Source organism: Myodes glareolus, chromosome 24 (genome assembly GCF_982192425.1).
Source record: "Myodes glareolus chromosome 24, mMyoGla1.1, whole genome shotgun sequence".
NCBI classification, from domain to species: domain Eukaryota; kingdom Metazoa; phylum Chordata; class Mammalia; order Rodentia; family Cricetidae; genus Myodes; species Myodes glareolus.
This window is the reverse complement of record NC_142049.1, coordinates 21,242,871-21,263,536: the sequence shown is the minus strand read 5'-3', so window position 1 is coordinate 21,263,536 and position 20,666 is coordinate 21,242,871. Positions and strand designations below refer to the sequence as shown.

General features: G+C 43.6%; 1 protein-coding gene across 6 annotated transcripts in view; it reads right to left on the bottom strand.

Annotated features, from left to right (window-relative positions):
• Positions 1 to 20,666, bottom strand: part of Sv2b (synaptic vesicle glycoprotein 2B) — a 196,900-nt gene that overhangs the window by 29,912 nt on the left and 146,322 nt on the right. For all 6 annotated transcript variants that reach the window (XM_087901409.1, XM_087901408.1, XM_087901405.1 and 3 more), the window contains 5 exons: positions 14,435 to 14,615; positions 13,772 to 13,923; positions 7,569 to 7,702; positions 6,272 to 6,361; positions 184 to 294 (listed from right to left, as the gene is read on the bottom strand). In XM_087901409.1, coding sequence (XP_087757535.1) covers positions 184 to 294; positions 6,272 to 6,361; positions 7,569 to 7,702; positions 13,772 to 13,923; positions 14,435 to 14,615 — 668 coding nt within the window. The remainder of the gene's footprint in view (positions 1 to 183; positions 295 to 6,271; positions 6,362 to 7,568; positions 7,703 to 13,771; positions 13,924 to 14,434; positions 14,616 to 20,666) is intronic.

Sequence of the window (20,666 nt, the reverse complement as noted above, 5' to 3'; positions counted from 1 at the left end):
ACCACACTTTAAAGCACTCAAATCTCTAGGCACAGGATAAGTTTGAAGGTGGCCTTGCATGGAGCAGACCCCTTCCTCGGGGCTTCCTACTCTCTGTGTGCTGCCTAGTTGAAGGACGCCCATGCCATCTTAATTCTTCACCCACTGAAATAACCGACTCTTAGGCATGTTCACAGAGTGTACCTGTTTGAAAATGGTCATGAACCTGACCAGCCAGCGCTGGTACCAAGTGCCGGTTGAACTCTGGATCTCAATGAATTCGTCCATTTGCTTGGGTGTTTTGATGTGAGAAACCTGGAAAACATGGACAGATGTGGCTATCTCAACACCATTTCTCTTTTTAAGTGTTTTCTTTTCAATGTTTACTCTAATGCAATTGGCTTTATTGAATTATCTAGCATTTTAAAAGTGTTTGCCTATCCCCCAGTTATGATTTTTAATCCAAGATTTGCATGAGAGTGAACCTTCCCACATGGATACGTCTGATTGCAAGCAACATGAACTAGAATTTCCCCCAGTAAATCAGGTCAATCAAGCCATTGAGAAATGTTTATTACCGGGATCATAATATGTTGACTGCCTTAAAATTCGCCCTTGTATATGAGTGGGTATAACCATCACAGAAGTTTGGAATACAGCCTGGCAACAGTGTTGGGGAGAGATGCTGCTTCTTAAGAAGTTTTAAAAACCCAACAGAATGAGAGGAATCGCAGTTGCCATGACATCGCAGCTTCCTTGGTACAATGAGTTTTGGAGTCAGGTAAAGTGTGTTCCGCTCAAGGACATGAAACACATGGAAAGCCCAACACAAACAACCCTCCCTCACTAAAACAGAGACTTTCAAGAAGCATGATCTTTAAACTGACTGTTGGATTGCAGACCTAGGGAGTGCTCAGGAGGTTCCTGACCATGCAAACTACTTTAGGGGAGCTATCCAGGTCTACAATGCAGACATTCCCCCCAAATTCACTGGACCAGAAGAGGAGTGTGCACAAAAAAACTCAGAAGCAGTTTTATCTGTTCTCTAAGAAAACATTTGAACGGAGAAAAAACAGATCCGAGTTCGCCATCTCTTTCTTCGGCCAATGAACTGAGAGTGTGAAGATGTGTAAGAGAAACACAGACGGAGCTGGGCAACCTTCAGGATGGCCAGACGCCTGCTCAACAATGTGCTGACAGTCACATCTGTGCAGTCTGGGTCTCCAGGCTGCACAGCCTTGAAAAATGCTCTTTGTCCTGGGGTTAGCCGGGGAAACTGGGCAAGTGTCATAGGAGTCTCAGCAGGACTCGGCGGAAGCAGATGGAACAGGGCTTCAAATCATCTAAGCCCATGGACATCATAGCGCTAGCTAACGTCAGAGGAGGCCGAAGGGAAAGGGTGCTACCAGGTTAGAAAGCCCTTAATAAAACTTACTCCAAATCACCAAAGTAGTCAGTATGGTGTAAATTTTCTTTGCTTTGCTCCTTGGGGAAATAACACCCTGTTCCCAGCCCTGGAGAGTGGGCGTGTTGATTTGAAGAGCGAGTGCTGTAATTTACAATTAATTAGAACACTCTCTTTGGTGCCACGGAGAACAGCATATGGCCTGTGTTCCTGTTTCCCCTGCAGAGCACAAGCTCTAAGCAGAATGTTCCAAGGTCCTGACCCTCCAGGGGTTTGTCTGCAGAGAACGCTTCTGGCTGTGGCTGTCTGAACACGTGGGAGGGCATATCACAGTTGTAAAACTCGGGTCAGCCGAGAGGTGGGCACTCAGCCTCACAGATTCGGAGCTGACCTGCTTAGGCTGCAGACTGCACTGTGGGTGCTTAGGGGACACACAGGAACCAGCTGGTGGCCCTGTCCCACGGGCTGAGTGTGCACCACCTACTGATGGCCAAGGTCAGCCCAGCTGCCTGAGGTCAGTCAGCTCTCTGTTCCTCCTTCCCTTTTTCCTTCCCTCCCCTCTCTTTTCATTTCCCCTTTCTCTCTCTTCTTTCAACCTTCTCCTCCCCCTCCCCTTCCTCTTTCACTTCCTTTCTTCCCTCTTCCCATCTTTCTTCTCTCTTTTTCCCCTTCTCTTCTTTCCCTCGGTCCTCCTTCCCTCCCTCTCCCTTCTTTCCTCTTTCTTGGACGATCCAGCTATTCACTGCAGCAAGCTCATGGCCAACAAGGCAGTTTGGAAGACTGAGCCTTTTAGTTCCACTTTCCAGTTAGGCAAAAACCACTAAAATCAGATATGAGGCCTCCGGTCTAGGTAGTGGCATAGGTGTTGGGGTGAGACACAATTCCATTTCAGATGCACACGCATCTGAAACCCTGGAGCATTCCTCTCCGTGGACTTCCTTCCCCAGTGTGCTTCCATCCCTGACATAAGAAGTGGTCCTGATGTAAATGGATTAGTTTGTACCTTTAGATGTTGGAGTGCTTGCTGTTTATATCATCTGACTTTCTCGAGGGAGTAGAGAAACTAGCAGAATGCTCCCACATCTCGCTGAGAAAGCTTTCCCCTGAAAAGCAGAATCCCAACCACCTCGGGGTTGGAGCTGCAGACTCAGAAATCACTTTCTGTTCAGATAAAAGTCTAATTGTAAATGTGTTGGAGCTTATCACTTTGCTCTTCCTCAAGTGAGAATGTGGGATCGCTTTTCTACAAAGGACAAGCCAAGCTAGTTTTTCAGAAGTATTCTTACAGAAGCCATAGTCTGGTTGCCCTGGGACAGGCTTCTGTGTGAAAGGTGATCAAGCATAAGAACACACACACACACACACACACACACACACACACACACACGTGCGCACGCGTGCATGCACACACACACACACACACACAGAGACACGGGGTGGAGAGGAACTTTCTATCATGATACCTCTTAGGAGAGTCCATAGTTGTGATAAATCCGTTAAGAGCTACAGAGGACACACTATAGTGTATGCCAGAGACATACTCACACTTGAAAGACCAGTAGCTTGCCATGCACAAGCCCAGGAGGTTTTCCTGTTTTGGAGCATGCGGGGCATGGTGGGAGTGAGCAGGGGGAGGGGAGAAGATCCAGCTACAACAAGTAGTAAAGAAGGGACAGGGCTAGAAGAAGAAAGGGCAAAGCTGTGTATTCTGATGTAATTCCCATTATCATCAGCTTTTCAATAACATCACTGAATTCACAAATGCTTGCTGCAGATAGCTGTCTGGACAAAATGTGCTCCACACCAGGTAATATGGTCCAAAAGCCACTGCAGCTGAGATGGATTCGGAGAGCTGAGGCAGAGCGAGTATCTCCCCGGATATACTAAGAGTTTGTCCTTGCCAAGGCTGTGGGACAGGGCAGGGTGGGGGCTGCAGAAATGATGGCATGGACAGGGAGAATTCCCTAATGCCTGGCTTCTGCAACTCTAGCCCACCTGGGTAGCACAGTCTACAGAGAGTGTGTGGCTAGAAGACTTGGAGGGCCGTTAACCTTTCACATCCTCATCTGAGTATTTCTGCTGTTTGTGCTTCACAATAAATTTTAGTAATAAAAGTATTGGTCACATAAAAGAACAAGGAAATGTATCTAGGAGAACCAACAGAAGTAATGGAAGGGAAGAGAGAGGGGGAGTGGGGAGGATGGGGGTGTTGCTAATATATACAATATATGTGTTTATAAAGATTTTAAATTAAAAGTAAATTCAAATGCTTATCATTTTAAATAATTTAGGAGCATCAGAACTGGGCCAGCATGCCATTAAGCAGTTTTCTATAAAGACTGTAATGAGCTAATTTATGCAAAATATATGTCATAACACTTTTCATAACCGTTAATATTTTATGATACTCCAAGGCAGGCACTGTTTCGGGTGCTTTGTTTAATCTCTGTAATAACTGTCTTCACAGACACATTGTCTTCCTTTCCCATGAGGGAACTTCTGTGCTACCACGTGCTGCTGTCTGGCAATCCAGAGCTTTAAGCAGCACACTAACAAGGAGACGTTAGGGAATGGGAGTTAGGTGGGTGCTCACGCAGGAGGGCTTCTCGGAGGAAATGGATTAGAAGTGGGTCTGAAAGGACCTACTAAGTGCAGGTGTGAAGACCTGCCTGTAACAAGGCTTACTTGGGTTTGGCTACAAAGCATGGCAAACAGAAGCACAGATCTCTCTGTAATGGGCCTCTTCGTGGAAATGACCGCTTCCTGGTTCCTAAACCCAGGCTAACAGCCAGTGGTGATCAGGTGGGGAAAAGATGGGCAGCTTGCTACTTACGGATTTGAAGAGTAACAGGACTCTAATGAGATGTAACTTGAGAATTCATCTGAAGGTTGTATTTAAGCACGTATATGTATGTATGTAACAACAATTAATTTTTGAAAAGTGGCCATGAATTTGAAAGAGAGCAAAGAAGTCTATATGAGAGGGTTTGGAGGGGGGAAAAGGGATGGGTGTGTGTGATTATATTATAATCTCAAAAAATAAAATGAATAATAAAAAATCAATACCAGTTGAGCCAGTAATTTCATTTCTACAGAGCATGACAGGAAAGGAGCTACAATGAATGAGAAGATTCATCACAATGATATTTATAGAAACAAGGCAATAAAGAGTGCAAATGGACCTCTGACATTAGGGGCATGCTGAAAACAGTGTTAATGCTGTGAGCATTGACATTTATTAAAATGATGGCATTGTCCATTAAACAGACTATGAGAGGCTAATGGAGAGAAGCGATGGCTCTGAAGACTATGAAGAAGCATTGAAAACGATAGTGCACACTGCCAAATACAGCACACAATTCTTCATGTGTGCTGTTGTTCATAGGAATGTAGGTAGTCCTAAATTCACTCATTTTCACTTTGTTGTAGGGATGACTTTTGCCTGTAGCTGTGTCTGTGTGTGAGCCACATGCATGCCTAGTGCTCACAGAAGCCAAAAGAGAGGATCAAATCCCCTACAACTGAAGTTACAGTGAGCTATCATGTGGGTGCTGGAAATGAAACCCCAGTCCTCTGCAAGAACAGCAACTGCTCTTAATCACTGAGCCATCTCCCCAGCCCCATAGTTCTCTGTGTGTGTGTGTGTGTGTGTGCATGTGTGCATGCTTGTGTATGTGCATGCATGCATATGTGTGTATATGAGTGCATGCATATATGTGTATATGAGTGCATGTGTGTATGAGTACATATGTGTGCATACATATATGTGTATATGTGTGTATGTGTGCATGTGTGTGTGCATGCATGTGTGTATGAGTGTGTGCATATGCGTGTGTGCATGCATGTGTATGTGTGTATGAGTTCATGCATTGTGTACATGCATGTGTACATGTGTATGAGTGCACGTGTATGTATATATGAGTGCATGCATGTGTGTATGAGTTCATGCATAAACGTGTGTGAGTGCACATGTACGTGTGTGTGCGCATTCATGCATGTGTGTGTATGAGTGCATGCGTACGTGTGTGTGTATCCATGCACACATGTATGTATAAGTGCACTCGTATGTATGTGTGAGGGTGCATGCATATATGTGTATGAGTGCATGTGTATGTGTGTGTATGAGTGCATGTATGTGTGTGCATGCATGCACATGTGTGTGGATGAGTGCATGCATACATGTAACAGCAGAGGATAACTCCCAGTAGTCAGTTTTCTCCCGCTACCTTGTGGGATCCAAGGATTCCACTCGCGTCATCAGACTGTATGCAAGCGCCTCTACCCATGGAACCATTTTGCCGGCTTGCCAGCCCTAGTTAGTTTTTCTTTCTGTTAAAATATTCTAACAGCATTACCTAAGGAAAAATTTAGACAGACAGCCACTAGAGTGCAAAGACGATGCTGAGGAGATGCTAGCCAGTAGAGTGCTTGTTGCACACTCATGAGGACCCGAGTGTGACTCCCCAGAGCCCACAGTAAGAAAGCTGTATGCACCCTTATCATCCCAGTGCTGGGGAGGTGAAAATCAGGTGGATCCCTGATGTTTGCTGGCCGTCTAGCCTGAACTGCTTGTCGAGATCCAGCTAAAAAGTGAGAGACCCTGTCTACACAAAAAACAAATGAACAAACAAAGCAAGGTGTAAAGTGACTGAGGACGACAGCTGAGGTTGACCTCTGACCTCCACATGTACCCACACAGTCATACATACATATGCACCTCCCCCACACATATATACATGCAAAATGCAAAGAATAACTCTAATGAAGAGCTCTTCCAGGTACAAAGGTGATAGAAATATTCAACGAATACTCTGCTTTCAACAAAGTTGATGTTCCATGCAACACGCAGTGGCAAAGAGTCTTGCTGGTCCAGGCTAGCACACTCACCGTGAACACCTTCTCAGGGGTCCCCTTCGCCCTCATGTTGGTGTCATGGACTTGCTTGAGAATCATCCAGGCTTCATCATGCTTGCCCATCTGAAAATCCAAAGACAGGGACATGAAAGTTCATGGCTGAGTATGCCTTCTTTTTGTTGGGATGGGAAGCCCCTACACCCCTAAACAGTGCACTGGATCTGTAGTATTGGACCTGGACCCATTAGCCATAGGGACAACCATGGTACCCGGCCTGGGTGGGAAAGACAACCAGGTTGTGACTCAAGGGGTAAATGACACATGTTATTATCATTATGAATAATTACAGTCGAGTCAAGGGGATTGTGGGGTGACATGCTTCTCACTGGGGAGACGAAGCAGAAAAGGAATAGATTATGTGTGAGGTCCTAAATACTATCCACACCCTGGCCATGCACTACAGAATGGTCTCATTTAAGGAAGGCTACTGCCGATGAAATTAGTTAACATTAGGTCATCCTGGAGTAGGATGGGTTCCCAACCCAGGATGCCTGGAGTCCTTGTGCAGAACAGGAAAAGCTCCTTGTCTGCCAAGCTTCAGAGGGAGCCCAGCCCTGCTGGGGCCCTCATTTGATGTTTCTCCTTTATGGGCCTTCGAGATCAATTTGTTCAAGTCCCTCTCTGCTGCTTTGGTACGGCATCTGTAAGAAATGTGTAGATGAAGGATGCGGTTTGCACTGGTTAAAATCTGCTTGCTACGTGTGACTACTAAGTGAGAGGGAAGAGAGAACTCATCATGAGTCACCATTGCAAAGATCAATGAAGGCTGATGTGGGGACTGAAGCTGTGGGAGACTGAGTGCTGTCCCTCAAGGACAGCTCCCACTGCCTGAACATGGCAGGCATAAGGGATGTCAGAGCTGAAAGATACTGAGCTCATCAGAAGCTTTCCTGTAGATAAAGGTCCTGCAGATCTAAGAGTCCTAGAGACCCTGGGACAGTGACAAGACTTACCAAAGAGCTCACTAAGGCCACACGGGTTGGGGGGGGCAGCTTGTGAAAACCTGAAGGATCTCTCCTATTCAGGACTCTGTGAGGAGGTGACCATGAGGTAGCCTGGGAGCTGTCCCTTCTACCCTAAGAGAGGGTCCCCTCCTGTTTCACCGTGAGCTTCAACCCCTGACCTGTCACCATCACCAAGAGGAAGAGTGCCAGATTTAGCGATAAGCAAGGTTGTGAACAAGGGCAAGCACAGCAAGCGACGGGGAGAGAACACACAGCTGGGGACTGAGTGACTAAGGCCAGGGCTCCCGCAGCCACTGAAGACTCACCTCCAGCAGGAACCTGGGGCTTTCCGGCATGAACTTTAGTGCCACCATGGATACAGTGCAGGGCAGAGCACAGACGATGACAAACACTCTCCAGCTGTGGAAGTGGTAATTGGTCCCCATGCTGAAGCCCCAGCCTGGAAAGAAGCAGAACGTGTGTGGAATAGGCTCCCCCGCAGTAGATGAAACGGAAGAACTAGGTCTCAAGCTCAAGGACGCGCAAGCCTTTTGGAAGAAGTTGCCGAAAAATGCAGGCTCCCTGGTGGTCTGGGATGAACTGCAAGTCTGCATTTTGACAAACCCTGAACCCTGAGTCTAGCTGACATTTACAGAACCTTATATAAATGTACAAATAGAAAAAAACAAGGTCTCTCTGTTGAAGAGAGCAAAAGAATTCTATGAGCCAGGGAGGGGTGGTCAAGGTCATGACAGGGGAATCCATAGAGACAGCTGACCTGAACTTGTGGAAGTTCATGGACTCTGGACTGACTGCTAGGCAGTCCGCAGGAAACTGACCCAAGCTCACTGCATGTGTGTGACAGTTGTGTGGCTTGGTTTGTTTGTGGGACTCCTAGCAGTGGGATCAGGACCTGTCCTTGGCATTTGAGCTGGCTTTTGGGAAGCCATTCCTCATGCTGGGCTGCCTGGCAGGGGGAGGAGCTTGGTCTTGCCACTGCTTGCCATGCTTCACTGACTCCCACGGGGGACCTGCCCCTTTCTGAGTGGAGATGGAGGAGATGATGGGGGATGAGAGTTGGGGGAAAGGGATGGGAGCAGAGGAGGGAGGGGAAACTGTAGGAGGTAGGTAAAATAAATGAAAAAAATATAATAATAATTTAAAAAAGAAAAAGGAAAGAAAAAAAGAAAAACAACATCCCATCAAACATGGGGTGCATGCTTATAATCTCAATATTCAGGTGGCTGAGACAGGAGAATTACTGGAAGTCCAAGGTCAGCCTGGGCTACACGGTAAGACTTTATCTAAAATAAACAGAAAGAATCAGTATCAGTGACTTATTTTTACCTCTATCTTTTATTTTTCTTTGACAGGGTCTCATACAGCTCACCTTGGCCTGGAACTCACTATGTAGTTAGTCAAGGATCACCTTGAACACCTTTATCTAAAATGTTTATTTATTTTTATTTTACATCCTTGAGTGTTTTGACTGCGTGTATGTATATGCACCACATACAAGCCTGGCACCTAAGGAGGTCAGAAGAAGGTATCAGATACCCTGGAGTTACAGATAGTTGTGAACCACTATGTGGGTGCTGAGAATCAAACCCTGGTCTTAACCACTGAGCCATCTCTCCAGCTCTAACCATGAACTTCTGATCCTCCTGCCTCTGCCTCCCAAAAACTGGGATCATAGACATACACTACCATACCCAGCTTATATGGTGCTGGGGATAGATTCAGGCCCTTGTGCATGCTGGACAAACACTATTCTAACAAAGCTACATCCTCAGCTCTGTATGGACATTGGATTTTGAGTGAACAAGCTTTTAACTGAAAATACCCTACTGGCACACCTCTACAAACAGTAGCCTAGAAGGCATTCTCGCTGGATGCCTGTTGTCTGAGTTTTCTGTCCTTCCCGGTTCCTGTAGTCGTTAAGTCCCAAAGAAATCACACAGAGGTCTACATTAATCATAAACTGGTTGGCCCATTAGCTCAGGCTTCTTATTAACTCTTATAACTTACATTAGCCCATTATTCTTATCTGTGTTAGCCATATGGCTTAGTACGTTTTTCAGTGGCGTAGTCACATCTTGATTCTTTTGTGTCTGGACAGGACTGTAGGGAGAGCTTCCCTCTTCCCAGAATTCTCTTGTTCTCATTGACCCACCTCTACTTCCCATCTGGTTGTCCCGCCTATACTTCCTGCCTGGCTACTGGCCAATCAGTGTTTATTTAAAACATAATTGACAGAATATAGACAATTGTCCCACACCAGATGCCCTTCTCCTCCTAGTGAGCAAGGAGCCCTATACCACATTGTAGACACACCCCACAGACTACCATGGTGCAAAGGGCCACTCTTGTCTTTATCACAGGTATCCAGTGGGTCAGCATGCCCAGAGGGTGATCTAGCAGGAGTAGGGGAGAGATATGGGAATTCAGGAGATCCTGATGGCATCAACCCAGAGCTTGGTGCCTCAGGAGTCAGGGTTCCCCCTACCAGCTCCAGGTGACCTCAGTGAGAAGTGAAAAGTCCTGACATGACTGTGTATATTGTCCAAAGCAACCATTCTCCTCCATTCAGATGACCCTCCTACCATGGGAAAAGGAGGTAAGTAGGTCCTGTCAGTTGTTGTTGTGCAAAGTGTTGCTAGATTCTTCTTCAGAGGCTACCTTCAGAAAGCAGTTTTGAGGACTTATTAGTGTGTTTGTGCTCGTCACATGAAGCTCTGGGTTTCATTGTGACATTTTCATTCAAGCATCAGGACCTCTATATTCATATCCCAATTTCCTATCATGTGCCCCTCCCTATGATCCCTTTTCTCTTCCCAAAGTGTCCCCTTCTACCTTCATGTCACACGTACATAGTTAAATCGAGCCTGTACATATGAGATAAAACAGGCAATATTTGTCTGAGTCTGGCTTACTTTAATGATAATCTCCAACCCCATCCATTTTCTTGCAAATGACACAATTCTGCTCTTCCTCATGACTGAATGAGCCTTCATTCTGTATCTACACGACATTTGCTGATGAATATACAGGATGGTTCCATACTTCAGCTACCATAAATTGTGCTGTAGTAAATCCAGATGTGCACCCACCTCTACAGTAGGCTAACTTAGATTCCTCTGGGCAGACATTTAGGAAGGGTATAACTGAATCATAGGAGATCCCTAGTTTTATTTTGCTTTTTCTTTTTTGAGGGCAGAAACTCTGCTGTGATTTGAACTACGAGTTCAAATCTTGGCCATGTCTTAGCTTAATGGGTCTTCACAGCTACGGAATGCAGGCAATGGTCTCCTGCAAGCTTGCTATCCATGCCCGTTCTTAATAATCCATAATAACTCACCTACTTCAAGACTAGAGTCAACATTTTCAGAAATAACTATGTGACAATAATTTAACTAAGTAATAATTTAGTGTAATAGTCGCTGGATAAAATGAATGGATTACTTTTGAGAAGCAAAGGCTCTGGTAACAATACCCCCTGGGGCTTATCTAAAAACAGCCCAATCAGGGTTTTAATAGATAAGGCCTGAGAAATAAATACACCCACTCCTAACATTTAGAAGGCAGTAACTATTTGGATACAAAACTTTTAGTTCTTGAGTTTAAAAAGAACACTTGATGGCTGGCTCGGGTAGTGGGAGGCTGATATCTTAAGTTTTCTATGCATCACGGTGCAAGTTGTTTCTCCACAGTAGACTTCGAACCCGCATCTGCTGTGCCACAAACTTTCCTACTTGATACACACCTGAATGAATAGCGAAGCAGGAGTCCAGGTGCTGAGATGTGGCCCCTTAGGCACATTTGACCACAGGAAGGGCACCCACGCCTCACCCAGTGCAACCATAGAGCGAGGGCACCCACACTTCACCCAGTGCACCCCATAGAGCTAGGGCACCCACACCTCATCCAGTGCACCCCATAGAGCGAGGGCACCCACACCTCACCCAGTGCACCACATAGAGTGAGGGCACTCTCGCCTCATTGAGTGTAATCCATAGAGCGAAGCCTCTTTTTCTTTGCATAGCTTGGTCTCTCCTTGTCTCACTAGGGTTGGTTCATTCATTTTATATTTAATTAAAAAGCCTTTACTTTCTCCTGGGAATAACACTAGTCAAGGGAAGATAAAACCATAGCAGAATTTATACATTCTCTGCACAGGTCCAAACACAGTTCTGGCATCATTAGAAGCAAAGTTGGTGAAAACTTTCCTGGACTGAAATGGAAGACCAGGAAAGACAGACAGACATTGGTATATTTATACAGCATCCTCCATCAGAAAAAAAAATTTATTTATTATAATATTGTGAAATATCCCCTCGCACTTCTGTGATTCATTAGGCACATCTTTGGGGCCTTAAACAGAATAGAATTCAGGGATGAACTGCTTCCAAATATTTGGAACAATATTAATTTAGAGGCGGGGATTGTTCTGCTGGCTGATCTTTCAGCTTGCCCTACTTTCTGTGTCAGGATTTCACAAACATCTGGCGGGGCTGATTTCAATGAAAGCCACTCTTCCATTGTATACCCATTTGGTTTTAGTTTTTCCTAGGTTGTCCCCATGAGTTCTCAAACAACAACAACAACAAAAGACTCGGAGTTTTGTCATTTTCTCTCTCAGTGAACTGGTTGCCCAAATTTCGAGAGCCAAGACTCCCATCATTCATTCTTACAGAAGCAACTAAATGGTTTATACAAGCAGTGCACATGTAAGCATCAGTCTCCTTCCTGGAGCCACCCTTCTCATTGGTAGACGACTGATGTCTCAAGTGTACTGAGAAACACCATCAAATACCTGTTCACTGTCCATCAGACATCTGGTCCCGGTAAAATGATGCTTAAACTATATAATCACTTTTTTTGTATTCTGATTCTACCAGTCCATGCTTCTAGAATAGTTTTCCTCTAAGTCATTGCTGGCTCTGATTAAACATCAACTTCCAAATTGGAGTATAAAAGTCATGGATTTCATAAGGCATATGAATAAAGAAGGTGCCCATTCATCTGGGGTGAAACATTTAGCCCCAAGCACTGCTGTCAGCCAGTAGTGACCAGCAGTACCCATATGGTCCAACTATGCGGCCTCTCATTTGCTCCCCACCTCAATTTTTCACCAAAGTCTTAAAAACCAGACTGTTAGTGGTACATGTCTGTGATCCTAGCAGTTAAGAGGCAGAAGCAGAAGGCCTGCCACACGTTCAAGTACAGCCAGGGTCACAAAGTAAAATCCTACATGTCCATCAACAGATGAATGGATGAAGACAATGTGGAATATCTATACAACAGCAATTATGTATTCATAAAGGAAAGTGTTAACATTGGCATGGGAATTGGTACAAAGATAAATCTTTGCATTAAGTGAAACAAGTCAGAAAGATAAAGAACTCGTATTTTCTCTTACAGACTAAACACACACCCTGAAATATATATACAAGTAATATTACTTGGACTGAAAAGGTTGTATTCATATATTTAGAAACACGCATGTGTAATAACAATTAAAGAAAAAGAAGCCATGAATTGGAGAGACAGCAAGTGGGTACATGGAAGGGCTTAGAGGAGCGAAGAGAGGGGGAAATAACACAATTATAATATCAAATAAGTAAAAAGAAAAAAGGTGACTAGAGAAAAGAAAACATATGTGCATGTGTATTTATATATGTGTGTTTATAAGTGTGTGTATGTATGTGTTTATGTGTATGTGTGTGTATGCATGCATGTACGTACATGCATGTGTGTATGTTTGTGTGTATGTGGATCATGAGAAGGGAAGAAGAGCTCCTGAAGGAGGCAGGGGACTGTAGAGAGCATTGGAATACATATGATGATAAATTGGGGTGGGACACTAACTAGGGGACAGGAACCAGCCAGCAGAAGGAAAAGGGCCAAGGGAGGGGAATTAACAACAACAAGTACAATAACACCTAAGTATGAAGATGCCGCAAGGACACCCATTGTTTTATATGCTAACTCAAAATCTAAAAAGAAAGGAAGAAAATGGAAAATGCACAAGAAGTGGGCTGCACCATGAGGACCACCAGGCTCCTAGCCCTACCCTCTCTGGTGTGTAACCTTGGGCGAGTCAGCCATTTCTCTCAACCTTTTCTTTTTACATTTCTCATCTATAAGATGGGACTCCCAAAGCCTGACTCATCGAAGCAAAGAGAGTTAGAGAAAATGAAGGTTGCGTGAACACTGACTCTCCCAAGTTGTCCTCCAACCTTCATAGATACAAGCATGAGCACACACACGGAGATGTAAGTAAAGAAAATTTAACAGAGGGGGGAAAAGGAAGGCAGGAGGAGGAGAAAGAGTAAGAAGAGGGGAAGGGATGATGTTTTTTCTAAATTGAAATTAACAATTTATATTCAATATTATGAATTCTTTTCTTTAAAAAAAGGTCACATGCAGAAACTGTATGAGATAGGGAATAAGGCTAAAGTCGGGTCTTTATTGGATGCAGTTGCCATAGAAACAGAGAACCTGCAGCTAACTTAAGTCAGTGGCTCACCATAGTGTGGAATGATGCTCCAGGCCATGGCAGATGCATAGATGCCCCCAGTCATCCAGAAGATGCCCAGCCAGCTAAGGTGTTCGCCTCGTTTCTCCCGTGATAAGAACTCAGAAAAGTAGGTAAAAACAATTGGCAGGGAGCCCCCAATACTGAAGAAAAAAAAACACCAGAAAGAGACAATCAAGTAATATACTAAAAAAGGTCATAAAGGAACTCAAATTGCTTTCTACTGCACATTTAGGCTCTGTGATGAAAGTCTATTAATTTAGGAGACCAGCAAGGAGGCTTCCCCTATATTTGGAAAGCAATCTTGGCTTGTTTGGGCTTTGGAAAAGTTATTGCATTTACTTACTTGCTTACTTGCTTCTTTGTTTATTATTTATGTGTGTGCACACACACAAGACATGGCACAATGCATAGGGATTAGGTAACAACTTGTAGGAGTTGGTTCTCTCCTTCCACCATGTACATTATAGGCATTAAACTCAGGTCATTAGGCTTGGTGGCAAGCACTGCTATCTGCTGGGCCATCTTGCCTACTCTTAACTTTAGCATAGCATCTTTAAAATCAAACAAAAACTCCATACAAGTGCTTCCCAAGGTATCACGTGCAGCTAGAGGGCCAGGGGAGATGGACTTACAGTGGAGAACAGTGCATACCCTATGCCTGAGATGAGTCTGCAGAAGAGGAAGGCTCCGTATCCCTGCACGAAGGAAGAGAGAGAGGCGAAGGAGGCATTGATGGCCAAGGACATGCTGAGGGCTTTCTTCCTTCCCAGTTTATCAGCCAGACCCCCCAGGATGAAGGCTCCTGCCATCATTCCTAGGTAGACTATCAGCCCTGTGAAAAAGAAAGAAGGGGGTTAACAAAAGAAGACAAGGCTTTAGAGAGCTTTAGTAACTTTCTACTGCACCCCCGGGCTCTTTAGTAAAATAACGCAAGAATTAAAGAGACCAGCCAGGTGCTGGTCATGAGCATTGGTCACCCAATGAACACTGTGCCCATCCTAGAAATCCCATGTCAACCCCATGAGAAAGAGGATGGAACAAGATCCCTACGGCAAATCAGAAACTCTCCACAGGTGATTTTCTACACTTGCTGCTATTGAAATGAAGCAATAAGCTGCCCAGCTTTACATGTAGACACATCAGCACAGATGAACTGAAATTAGGATTATCACACCATTCGAAAGGCTTCTAATTTAGCCCCACAATCTGTAGATGAGACAATGCCGGAATCTTGCTTTGAAACAAGAAAAGGTGTACCTTAAAGGACCTCACCTGAGATGTGGTGTTTAAAGAGAGAATTTCCAGAGTAAACTGCACAGGAAACATAGCCAAGGGAGAAAATTAATGTAAATGTGAAAACAGCCATTAGCCACAGCATCGACTGGCATGCACACACCCGTGAACGAGAGTTGTCACGTTACAGTGTTTGGACTTCTGGTTATATAACTTATAATGATGTGGGATGAGTCCAGTTTCACTCCTCTGCAAATGGGTATCTAGCGTTTGACACGCTGTTTATTCATGAGATTGTCCATCCCCTGTTACATTTTATTGGCATCTTTCCCAAAGACAGATCCACCATGTGGCTGAAGAGATGTCTCTGTGAATAAAAGCACTGGCTGCTCTTCCAGAGGACTTGGGTTCAATTTCCAGCATCCACATGGCAGCTTAAAACTATCTGTGACTCCAGTTGCAGGGGACCCAACACCCTCTTCTGGCCTCCTCAGGTACCAGGCACACATGTGGTGCACAGACACTGATGCACGCAAAACACCCGTACACATTAAGTGAATCTAAATATACATATTTAAAAGATCAACCAAGCCTAAATTTGTGACTCTATTGGTAGGTCATGATTCTCTTCCACTGGTTATTTCTGTCCCAGTACCATTCTTTCTCGATCTCTATAGTTTTGAAACATACATGAAGTTGGGTGGTGTGATGCCACCAACTTTGTTCCTTTAGCTCAAGATTTCTTTGGCTATTCAGTGCCTTGCTTTCCACACAAACTTTATATTTTTTTCTAACACTGATAAAAAAAATGCCACTGGGATTTTAATAAGGATTGCATGCTGGGTAGTATGAGGATTCTGAACACTTACTTGTATCTTCTTCAACATTCTTCTTCAGGGTTTTATGGCTTAATGTGTGGCTCTTTTATTTCCTTGCTTAAATGTATTCTGAAGTCTGTATTGATGCTGTTGTAAATGGTATTGATTTTAATTTCTTCTTTTCAGATAGCTCATCCTTGACATATTTCAGAAACACTACTGATGTTTGCATGTAGATTTCCCATGCTACAACTTAACTGAATTTATTCACTAGTTATAACGGTTTGTTTTTATGGTGTTTAGGTTTGCTATAGGGCTATATCATCAGCAAACGACACTTTTGTTTCTTCCTTCCTAATTTAGATGTCTTTATTTTTCTTGCCTGAATGCTCTTACTAGGATATTTCAGAACTAACTGGAAAGAGTGGAGCATCCTGACCTCACTCCTGGTCTCTTTGGGAAGCTTTTACTATTAAGCATAATACTGGCTCAGGGCTTGTCACTCACAACTTTTAATATGGTGATGTGCATTCCTTCTTCACCTGACCTGCTTTAAGTTTTTAATCATTGCCCTGGATAGCTTTATGTCAGCTTAACACAAGCTATCGTCATTGGAGAGAAGGAAGACCCAATTCAGAAAATGCCTCCCTAAGATCAGTCTGTAAGATTACAAACCTATGATACATTTTTAAATTAGTGAATGATGTGGAAAGGTCCAGACAGCTGTGGATGATGCTACCCTGGGCTAGTGGTCCTTGTTTTTATAAGAAAACAGGCTGAGCAAACCATGGACAGCAAGCCAGTAAGCAGCACCCCTCCATGGCTCTGTATCAGCTCCTGTTTTCAGGTACACACCCTGTTTGAGTTTCTGTCCTGACTTCTTTCAGTGATGAACTATGATTGTGGAAACATTAGCCAAATCAACTCTTTCCTCTTCATGTTGCTTTTGATCATAATGTTTCATCATATCCATAGAAACACTAAGACATAAATACTGAACTGCCTTTGTATTGCAAGAAAAAAGAACTCCACTTGATCATGTTATATGATCCTTCAAATTTGCTGTTGTATTTGATTTGGTAATTATTTGGTAATATTTTGTTGATGATTTTTGTATAAATGCATACTGGGAACTTTGCCTATAATAATCTCTCCTTGAGTTTTCTCTGTCTGACTGTAACAGGCCCCTAGACTTTAGCACAATTGTCTCTATGAAGAAGCATTGTTCAGAACCTAAGATCCAGCACACAGGCAGCAATTGCTGTGGGATAAGCTCTTGTACACTGTAAAGATTTGTCACTCATATTAGTTTAATAAAACATTGATTGGCCAGTAGCCAGGCAGGAAGTATAGGTGGGTCGACCAGGAGAATTCTGGACAGAGAAAAGGCTCAGTCTGCAGTCGCTATCCAGATGCAGAGGAAGCCAGATGAGAATGCTGCACTGAGAAAAGGTACCAAGCCATGTGGCTATGCATAGACAAGAATTATGGGTTAATTTAAGTTGTAAGAGCTAGTTAATAATAAACCTGAGTTAATAGGCCAAACAGTTTGTAATTAATATAATTCTCTGTGTATTTCTTTGGGACTGAATGGCTGCAGGACCAGAAACTTCTATCTACAAGCAACAGTTGCCAAACCAGAACTAAAGGCTAGGTCACTGGTTCCAGGATATGGCTGAGAAACTCCCTAAATGTACTAACCTTGCTTTTTTAGCTTCTATAGTTTTGCTTCTTTATAACTTTTCTTGTTAGCTGAAGTGTATCAACCAGAATGTGGGTTTTGTACATAAAACACCAAGAGTTGTACAGCTCAGGGTTACAAGATTTGGGCTGGTTCCCCCACTCAGTTGCTAGCCAGAAAGTTAAGAGTTTCTTTTCAGCTTTCAGAGTGTGTATGCATGGCTTTAGTATCACAGTGGTGTTGACTTTATAAAAATGCATTTGGAGATGCTTACTTTGGGGGAAGACTTTAAGAAATATTGCCATTAGTTCTTCAGCCATTTGGTAGGACTCACTGGTGAAGACATCAAGTCTTAGGTTTTGCTGTATTGACAAGTGCTTGATTATTGATTCAATCTCTACTAATTTTTAGTCTCTTCATATTTCCTGCTCCTTGTGATCTGGTCTTAGCAGTATGTTTCTATGGGTTTATCTATTTTTGGTCATCTAATTTGTTGACACGGATTTGTTCATGAAGGTCTGTTATTAACTTTTATATTTCTGTGGTGTCAGCTGCAAAGTCCCCTCTTCCCTTTATTTTTGTGAGCCTGCTCTCTTTTTCCTTAGGTCAGCCAGAAGTTTATCAGTTTTGTCCATATTTGAAAAAAAATGGGCCTACATCTATTACACGTTACTGCTCCTTGTAGATAAACATTGACTAGATTTCTTGTCTCTATATTAGTTCATTCTTCTTCATTACTCACCTCCAGGACAATCTACTAACTAGGGAACAGTTCCTTCATTCCAAGGAGATACGCAATAAAATATATGATCATCACCAAGCAAGAAAATCCAGAAAATATATGGGTCAACTATTATTAAATCATGGAAAAGGAATCTCACTCAGTGTGACAAGGCTTCCAGAGAGAAATCTTCTACTCTTCTTACAGTGGACATTAAAGACCTTGCCTGCAGCTAGGAAAATGGCTCAGAGAGAAAAATGCTTTTCATACAAGCATAAAGATCTGATTTCAGATATCCAAAACCCACATAGAAGTATAAGTTTGTACCTGTTCTAATGGGAGCTCACCAAATCCAGCTGGACCAGGATTGAACGAGCATGTGATCAAAACGAACTCTCTGAATGCGGCTGGCAATGGGGGCTGATTGAGAAGCCATTGATAAAGGCACTGGGACTTGTTTCTACTGCATCTACTGTCTTTTTGGGAACCTAGTCTATTTGGATGCAAAGCTTCCTAGTCCTGGATGTAGGGGGGAGGGCCTTGGACTTCCCACCAGGCAGGGTTCCCTGCCCTCTCTTAAGGAAGAAGGGGGAGGAAGGAAGGGGACTGGGGGAACAGGAGGGGAATGGGAGGAGGAGAGGAAGTGTAAATTTTTGAATGGGATTACTACATAAAGAATAGGGCTGATAATGTCAGATGGCGGTGGGCATGGCCAGGAGGGCATAGCTTTCAACTAGTGACAGCAGAACAAAGACTTGGGATCCTTCTGAGTGGAAAAGAAAGCAGTCTTCAATGACAGCCATGACAGAAGAAGCAGAGACATCTTCACATCGTGCACAGTTACCAGCAACATGGCGATGGTTAGACAGAAACATATTTATAGACTTCGGCCAGTGGTCTTCTCACAGAGCTGACATGGTGACATGAGAGATGGACTGGAAGGGGCGGGGGGTCCAGCATGAGAGTGTATGTACAACCGCCATACGTTCCTATTGTTATCAAGAGTGCAACCATGTGTGGGCTGGAAGGAGCAGAGAGGTACAGCATGAGAGTGTAGGTACAACCACCATACATTCCTATTGTTGCCATCAAGAGTGCACCCGGGGTGGGCTACTGCTTTAGGAAGCCAGAGCTCAGGGAATTGAGGATGAAAGGTGGCCTTTTAAAACCAAGCCAACCATATATGAGAGGAATCACAAAGGAGGCTAGAGAGTTGCAGGAGGTACTTATTTATAGCAGTATGCCTTTTAAATAGGCTCCCCTTCCTCCAGACACAGAGAGGGAGCCATGCTCCAATATAAAGCTTCCTTTGATGAAAATACTTTTCAGTTTTCTCTAACAATAAAAAAATCTTAAATGGAAAAACTTTTTCTGCAACCCAATTCTTAAATTTCAGATTATAAATGTCTTTCCACTAGAGGGACATCCCCAGTGTTCTAAACTCCACCTCACTAAATTTTTCTGCCAAGGGCCAGAAAGTACGTATTTTCCTTGCAGGGAGTTATATCATAGACAGCCCCTAGGGTTTTTTGTATATGGCTTGCACTGCCTCCTCTTCCTCGTCTTTGTCTTCCTTCTCCTCATCCTGGTCTCCCTCCTCTCTCTCCTCCTCCGTTTTCAAGTTTATACTTTATATGAACATATACTTAGAAGGCATATAGTCTGGTGTTCTAGAATATGGAGGGGAGGCTATAGTTTACAGGGACTTACTGATTATTTTAGAAAGACTGAGAAGAGCTGGGTGTGGTGGTGCACATCTTTAATCTCAGCACTCAGGAAGCAGAGGCAGGTGGATCTCTATGAGTTGAAGACCAGTCTAGTCTACCAGGCAATTCCAAACCAGCCAGGCCTGTACAATGAGACCTGCCCCAGAGAACTAGAGGATGAAAAGAGAAGAGTGGGAAGGGTCCTAACACAGCAAAATGATGAATGCTTGATATAGGAATGCTAATTCTTTGGATCGGATAATTCCATATCACATACATGTACCAAATTATCCAATTATATGCCATAAATATGTGCAATTTTTGTTCATCAATTACATTTTTAAATAAATATGTCCTTTCCTTTAAGAAGTACAAATAGAAAGAGGTCACAGGACATTGGGTCATAGTTTGCTGACCTCTGCCCTGAACAAACATAGTTACCCTGCTCATCTTCCCCACTTCTCTATTAGGGAGTCTTACATCCAATGCCTATCAAACTCCTTTGAGTGTCAACTCCTGTCAGTTCTGCTAAAGTCCCTACTAGTGTCACACACTTAGCAGAGTAGGGAGTGAGCACATAGTAGGTGCTCCATTAACATTTGCTTATGTCTGGGTTTGTAATTCAACAACAAAAGTGCCATTGAGGCTGTAGGTTCAATCCTCAGTACTACCAAAGCAAAAGTTGCCATTTATTTGTTTAATAACTAAAGTAATACAAAAATAA